Here is a 7,800-nt window from a genome sequence, read left to right on the forward strand (position 1 = left end):
ACATACCATATAGTTATTGCATGCGCTGTATGAATATATGATATAGCAGCACTAATTGGTAGAATTTATATCAATCGCTTGAAATAACTCCTAAATACTTGAAATGCCCTTTACACTAAATTCTAACTTTATACTTTTATTATTGGACAATTTTTCATTGTCTAAAATACTCGATATACTTGATTCTATATTTGATTCTACAATATTTTGTATCTTATATTGTATTCGAAAACTGAAACTAGGTTTTTAGTTGAATGTCATTTATTTTAAGTTTCGTATACAATTTCATTAATTATTTTCTTGCAAATGTTCTAAAAACAACATTCATGTGTTAAAGCCACGATAAAAAGTGTCGTTTACGTGTGAACCTCTCTTTAACCGGTGCGAAAGCCTAACAATTGGAAACCAGCATTGCGTTCAGTCAGCTGACCTGTCTTGTGATAGCAGCCAGGCTCTACTGTGAAGCTTGACTCGCTGTCTTAGGGTGGGCTTACCTCGATACGTTTCACGTCTCGTAAGTTCCTTTATTGTCATCTATTTCACTAACTATAGTTTAGCATCCGCCCTTTGATTCATTATATAGCCAGAACGATTCTAACGATTTACGTACTGTACAGAGGATACTGGAGATTTTTGCGAGAAAAGACTGGCGCGTATAATATCGATCGTGCCAGTTTGAATGCGCCATCGTTTTTTCGTTCACCGCTTGAATTTGTGTATTTCGACTCGCTGTCCACGGAATCAACTATTTCATACTGAATTACGCGAAGAACGGATCAACCCGCGACCGATCGACGACAAATAATATCATTTGGAAGTGGACGTTCTGTCGAGGGAGCAGACGTCTCCTCGCGGGCTTAAAGAGGGCTACGCCTACTTTTTAAACGAGACTGCTCACGTGAATTTTCCGATGAATGGATGCGTTTGTCGACTTCGACTTTCTTAGCGAATTCGGGCTTGATTGACTTAGACCGCGTATAAGAGTACCCGATTCGAGGTGCATTGTTACGATCGCCGTCTTTTATGCTCGTTTTGTTGTATTTTCGTCCGTATTGTATTGTTGATCAGATGTCAGACTGAAGTGGCATCAAGTCGATCTCGTAATTACACCCTATACATTGACTATTATGATTTTCATGAGTTTTGTTTGTGTCGAAACTCACATTTCCCTGGAATGATTAACAATATGTATTTTTTATTATATTGTGTTAATATTTTTATAGAAAATATATATTTAGAAATTATGATATTCATTGGTTTTATCTGAATAACAATCATAATGACTAGCCACGGGCTGCAAAAAATTAGTAATGAAGAAAGGGAGTCCAAATTCGGTTATGTATATGCCGTATCTGGTCCTGGTTAGTATAGAATATGTATTTTTCTTACTTAGTAATGTTTCTAGTTCCCATGTGTGATTAGAATTTTTATTCCTTTATAGTCGTGACTGCTGAGAAAATGTCAGGATCAGCTATGTATGAATTGGTCAGAGTAGGATATTATGAGTTGGTAGGAGAAATTATTCGTCTAGAAGGTGACATGGCAACTATTCAGGTAAAATAAAATTGTTCTGTAATTAGAAACTGATCATATCAACTCTACAATATTATTATATTATTTATATACCTACTTTGTTGTTATATAGGTATATGAAGAAACCAGTGGTGTAACTGTAGGTGATCCTGTCCTTCGTACTGGAAAACCATTATCAGTAGAACTTGGACCTGGTATTCTTGGCAGTATCTTTGATGGTATTCAGAGACCATTGAAAGATATCAATGAGCTTACAGGCTCTATTTATATACCAAAAGGTATTAATGTACCTGCACTTTCAAGAACTATATCATGGGAATATAATCCATCTAATATAAAAAATGGCAGCCACATCACTGGTGGAGATTTGTTTGGCATAGTTTATGAGAATACATTAGTGAAGCATAAAATGATTTTGCCACCAAAAAGTAAGGGAACTGTCACTTATGTTGCACCTGCTGGCAATTACACAGTTAATGTAAGTTATATGTCGGTATATAAGCAACTTAATTACTGCAATGATGTATTTAATATGTATTTTTTGTTTTCCAGGATATTGTTTTGGAGACAGAATTTGATGGTGAGAGGCAGAAGTATACTATGCTTCAGGTATGAAAATAACTCTTTCCTTTTAATATTGATGTGAACATAATGCTATAAACTTATGCGTGTAGGTGTGGCCTGTACGTCAACCTCGTCCAGTTACCGAAAAATTACCAGCTAATCATCCATTGCTTACTGGTCAACGAGTCTTGGACTCTCTGTTCCCGTAAGAACTTAACTAATTACTGTCACATACAATTTATAATGACCGACATAAATACTGGTAACATTTGTTAAATTACAGGTGTGTCCAAGGTGGTACAACGGCAATTCCAGGAGCTTTCGGTTGCGGTAAAACTGTAATTTCGCAAGCTTTGTCCAAGTATTCGAACTCTGATGTTATTGTTTACGTCGGTTGCGGAGAGCGTGGTAACGAAATGTCTGAAGTTCTGCGTGAATTCCCTGAGTTAACAGTAGAAATTGACGGAATTACCGAAACTATTATGAAACGTACAGCTTTGGTTGCTAATACCTCAAACATGCCTGTAGCTGCTCGTGAAGCATCTATTTACACTGGTGCGTATATAGTTGCAACTGAGGAAAGCACAAATTCTATATATTTCATTTTTTGTAGTCTATGATATAAAAATATCATGAACATTTTTAAATATTGTAGGTATTACACTATCAGAATACTTCAGAGATATGGGTTACAACGTATCCATGATGGCCGATTCAACATCTCGTTGGGCAGAAGCTCTTCGTGAAATTTCTGGTCGATTGGCTGAAATGCCTGCCGATTCCGGTTATCCTGCCTATCTTGGAGCTCGTTTGGCTAGTTTCTATGAACGTGCGGGAAGGTAGTTCTTTCTTGTTCAGTAATTTATTTTTCTTAGAAGAATCATGAAATTAATTTGTTGATCGCATCATAAATATTAATCGGTACTTTTAGAGTGAAATGCTTGGGTAATCCTGATCGTGAAGGTTCTGTCAGCATAGTAGGTGCTGTATCACCACCTGGTGGTGACTTCTCCGATCCTGTTACTAGCGCAACCCTTGGTATCGTGCAGGTATTGATGAAATTAATGTTTCATAAATATACATATACACATATATATTTTTTTTATTAAAAATACTCTTCAAGTTATGTATTATTATGCATGTTTTTCTTTTAGGTATTCTGGGGTCTCGATAAGAAACTTGCACAACGCAAACACTTCCCATCCATTAACTGGCTTATTTCGTACAGTAAATATCTTCGAGCTTTGGATGATTTCTATGACAAAAATTACACAGAATTCGTTCCCCTGAGAACAAAAGTAAAAGAAATTTTACAGGAAGAAGAAGATTTGTCTGAAATTGTACAGTTAGTCGGTAAAGCTTCACTTGCCGAGACGGATAAAATCACTTTGGAAGTTGCGAAACTTCTGAAAGATGATTTCTTGCAACAAAACAGGTATAAACTTTTTTTCCAACTTTGTCATGTTCAAAGTGATGTATATTCGATGTTAATTTCTGTTTTCTTTGACATAGTTTTTCAGCGTACGATCGTTTCTGTCCATTCTACAAAACTGTGGGAATGCTGCGGAACATGATCGCATTCTACGATATGGCGAGGCATGCAGTTGAGTCTACCGCACAATCAGACAATAAAATAACGTGGAACGTTATTAGAGATAGCATGGGTAACATTCTTTACCAATTAACTTCCATGAAATTCAAGGTAAGTATTATTTACTCGAATGACTTTATTCATACGCTTTAAAAATAATACAAGTTATGTGTTTTTGTTCTTTTTAGGATCCAGTGAAAGACGGTGAAGCAAAAATCAAAGCCGATTTCGACCAGTTACACGAAGATATTCAACAGGCATTTAGAAACCTAGAAGATTAATTATCAGAAGCAGTCATACAAACATAAGTTCTCTGCGTTCAGGAACCTTATGCTGGTCATTTAAGGATGTCCTGGACCTACTGGAGAGAAGTATAACAAGCATTCATAATCACGTATCGCACATTAAACTGTTACTATATTAGTTTCAATAATTACGAGATAAAGTAGGACGTCCTTAAATGCATTTCCAGCGTATACAAATGTATGTTAAGTACTACAAGTTACTTCAAGTCCTTGGATCGAAGTTATGTGTAATTATATAGTTGGAATTGTTGGGAAAGGAACGAGCTGCTTGGAGAATCAAGTTTCCGGTTATTTTGTTTGCCGCAAATGGAACTTAATTATGGAGGGATTTATGCAAAGGAACTTTTGTATGTATGTAAAATGAGAGCAAAAGCATCGTAAGAAGCTTTCCATTCATCCGTGCTTGTTTCCGTAAAACAAAAAAAATTGCTTCGTATTTTGTTGTACCATGGGATGATATGGTAGCTTTTTACAAGAAATGGAACTTCAATTAAAGAGTATTAAATATTGTATTATAATAGTATATTATGTAAACACGTTAAGCGACGAGTGCAGACGTTACATAAAAGTAGATGTTATTTTAAACGTTAAAACGTTGAGATATGGTCTGAAAGTTTAAAGAAAAAGTGTCAAAATGTTAAAACTGTTGAGGTGCAGGGTCTTTTATAGTTAAAAAGAAAGTATAAAGATGCATCGTAAACAGTGTTCCAGTAACTTCGACATTTCCATTGTATCATATGTAAAAAAAAAAAAAAGAGAATAAACACTATGCATAAAAAGATCACACAGAACGTTTATTCGGGGATTGAATAAAAATTAACAGAGTTTCAGTAAATTGACGCCTTTGTAGCATTCAGAAACTTGGGTTGAAAAAAATATGTTTATTACTATATGCGTACGTATATGCATATGTACACATACGTGTATATATACATATATAAATATACATACACATTGATACGTGTACGATTAATCTATTTTACATTCTCAGTCCCTAAATCATTTTTACGAAGTACCTACTCTACACTCGTGAAAACAGTATTAAAAATAAAAAATATTTAACGATCTCTTGTAAAGATTCAGTCGTCATATTTTGCATCGCAATTTTTTCGTTCATGTTGCAACAAAACATTATTTCCTTTCCTTTTGTTAGAGAAATCAACTTTAGCGACATTATCTAAAATTGCATATTCGAAAGTTCCAAATCAATGCTCAATATTCACAGCCTTAGCTCATTCAACGTACATGAGGTAATTCGATCCAATGTACATGTATACGTAGAAATAAAATCTTTTTTCCAATAGGTCCTATGAGGAATAGTCGCAACTTCAATAACATCATTAGCAATTGTTACTTGTAAATACATTATCAAGATCGTAACGCTCAAAGATATTTAATCAGAAATTTCATAAGCATTAATAAGCAATATATAATTTAGGCATAAAAAGAATGACATTTCCCATTATTAGAAAATTGTTAGCAGCGTAAAAATATACGCATATATGGTAGTTATAACCATGTCATTAGGACCATATACTTTAAATAATATAATTTCAATATGACGAAATTTGATGCAGCTCCCGTGAAACAAAAAATTATAAGAGTAAATACTTCTTCTGACTATCCAGTCAGCTTTCATATATCCTAATATTTACAAAAAGAAGCACTGTATTACAAACTAACAATCTTTTAAGGACTCAAATGAACAACATCGACATTTGTTCCTGTAGAGGATGATATTTGTGATCTAAGCTGAAGATTCTCACGTTTCAACTGTGTAACAAGCTGCTTTAATGTAGTTATTTCTTGCCGTAGTTTCTCATTGTCACGCAAACACTGGCCCAGTCCTTGATTGGCTGCTCTTAATTCTGTTATATATTCACAGGCCTTTGATAAAATTCCTCCTTTGCTCTACAAAAGAAATTAATGGAAACAATGCTACTACATATACATTTTTATCACTTAGAATTTGTGTTTCATTTTAATACCTGAGTTTCATAGTTTGCCTTGCCTTCTCCAGTGCCACTACCACTACCATTTGCACCTGTATTGCATTCAGGAATAATTTTCCCTAACTTTGCAATCCAATTATTTATTTTATCTCTTCGTCGACGTTCAACTTCATTATGAGTAGCTCTCCTCCTGTCATCCCTCTAAAATATAAATTGAAAATCAAATAAATTAGAAATTAAACATTAAATATACACCTAAATTGAAACTATAGGAACTCCCTGAAAAGTGTGGTTATACCTTCTTCAATACAGTAGTACAATTTCTTGGTGTTTCTATTTGTAGGGTAGTAGTCCTAGGAACCAATGATCTAGAGGTTTGCGCAGTTGTGAAGACATCATTAGCATTTCCAATAACATAAAACTGGCCATTTAATGGGGATGTTAGGACCTGTACAGTGTTATTTCCAGGTTGAGCAACTGGTAATTCTATTTCACTGCCAGCAGTAGTGCCATTCACTTGGACCACTCTATATGCAAGAGCTTCTGGATAACGCATTCCATCTTCTCCAACAGTTTCTCCTATAAAAAATTCTTCAATTTTATCTGTTGCACATTGATAATTATCAGTGAATAAAATTGATCTTTGAACGTATTGTAACATGATGATTATCAATTTCTGACATATGAATATACAGTTCCTGAATTTTTGATACATGTATATTTACCTTCGCAGTCGACGATTTCCGCTTCCTCAATAACAATTCCTGTGCCGCCGTCATCCTTCGCGTTAACAGTGCTGTAAAACAAGCGTAGGTACGTTGAAGAATGGATATGTAACTTATCTATAGAGTTACATCTATGCCTATTACTTCCACGACCGTTGTCCTAAGTCTTGTAAGTGCGCACTGTGCACTACGTGATGACCTTGAGGAGACCTCGAGCGAAACAGGAGGGATAGGTGTTCGCATTATCAGCCAGTCGATATTTAACATAAACACTACCTGACATCCTGCTGTTCAAGGTGCTGCTCCAATATATCCATTTTTTTCTACCAAAAACGTTTGAATTTGTCAAAATTCACGTGAGCTGGTCACGGGACACGGCAACGAGGTCATGTGGTGCACAAGATGGCGATCCCTGATTACAGCGCCACCTTTCGCTGTTCAGACTTAAATTTTCAATTTACCGAAGTATACCGATTACTGATAATTAGGATTTTCAATAAACAATCAAGTATGCAATTGCTTTATAAACATGAACTTTCTAATGTCAGAAATAGAATTTCTTATATAAATTGTAATTTTAATAGGAATATTAAATTGCAATTAAAATCAGAATATGAAAAATTGTAGAATATTGTTAAGTGAAAATAAAATAAAACAAAAAAGCTGAATGTAAAACAAATGTAATTATTGAAATTTCTATTTATTACATCATCAACATACACCACCTACGTAAAAAGCATCTGACTAATCTATACCTACTTCTAACGTTATGCAATTTATACTTTGGAGCAACATCCCCACCATTAATATGAATTATGGTGAGGATGAATCAACTTGTCAGTCCCTTGCAATTAAAAAGGGAAAGTAGACAACTACTTTTGTTTAAATAATTATTAATAATATTGTAGTAATTTAAAAAATTTGAAATAATTTCAAAGAATGTCAAAATATAAAATAAAGTATGACAGGAAATAGTTCTTAGAATTTAGTTTTACCCTGAAGAATTATATCAAACAATCATTTATCTTCTGTGGTGAAATAAATTTAATAAATAGAAACGAAATCTATGAATTCATTCGTACCTCATTGTATGACTAATAAGGATGACAATGAGTATAGACAATAAATCT

At 34.3% G+C, this 7,800-nt stretch overlaps 2 protein-coding genes across 3 annotated transcripts; one reads left to right on the top strand and one right to left on the bottom strand.

The window, feature by feature from the left end:
* The first annotated feature begins 468 nt into the window (after positions 1-468).
* LOC108577128 (V-type proton ATPase catalytic subunit A) lies at positions 469-4,126 on the top strand. Its single transcript, XM_017940229.1, has 12 exons — positions 469-514; positions 1,247-1,361; positions 1,442-1,554; positions 1,646-2,011; positions 2,086-2,142; positions 2,208-2,302; positions 2,381-2,652; positions 2,753-2,936; positions 3,029-3,146; positions 3,252-3,532; positions 3,610-3,799; positions 3,877-4,126. The coding sequence occupies exons 2-12, from the start codon at positions 1,280-1,282 to the stop codon at positions 3,967-3,969; spliced, it is 1,851 nt and encodes a 616-aa protein (XP_017795718.1). The 5' UTR covers positions 469-514; positions 1,247-1,279; the 3' UTR covers positions 3,970-4,126.
* Positions 4,127-5,573: 1,447 nt separating this feature from the next.
* On the bottom strand, positions 5,574-7,070 carry LOC108577143 (upstream stimulatory factor 1-like). 2 transcript variants are annotated; one of them, XM_017940249.1, is made up of 5 exons: positions 6,947-7,070; positions 6,671-6,741; positions 6,244-6,524; positions 5,982-6,146; positions 5,574-5,904 (listed from the first exon to the last, which is right to left on the bottom strand). In XM_017940249.1, exons 1-5 carry the CDS (start codon positions 6,985-6,987, stop codon positions 5,683-5,685), a joined length of 780 nt encoding a protein of 259 aa, XP_017795738.1. In that variant the 5' UTR covers positions 6,988-7,070; the 3' UTR covers positions 5,574-5,682. The 2 variants fall into 2 exon arrangements, with proteins under 2 accessions (XP_017795738.1, XP_017795739.1); XM_017940250.1 differs by having other exon boundaries at positions 6,815-6,999.
* Positions 7,071-7,800: the final 730 nt, after the last annotated feature.

Source organism: Habropoda laboriosa, unplaced genomic scaffold, assembly GCF_001263275.1.
Source record: "Habropoda laboriosa isolate 0110345459 unplaced genomic scaffold, ASM126327v1 scaffold598, whole genome shotgun sequence".
Taxonomy (NCBI): domain Eukaryota; kingdom Metazoa; phylum Arthropoda; class Insecta; order Hymenoptera; family Apidae; genus Habropoda; species Habropoda laboriosa.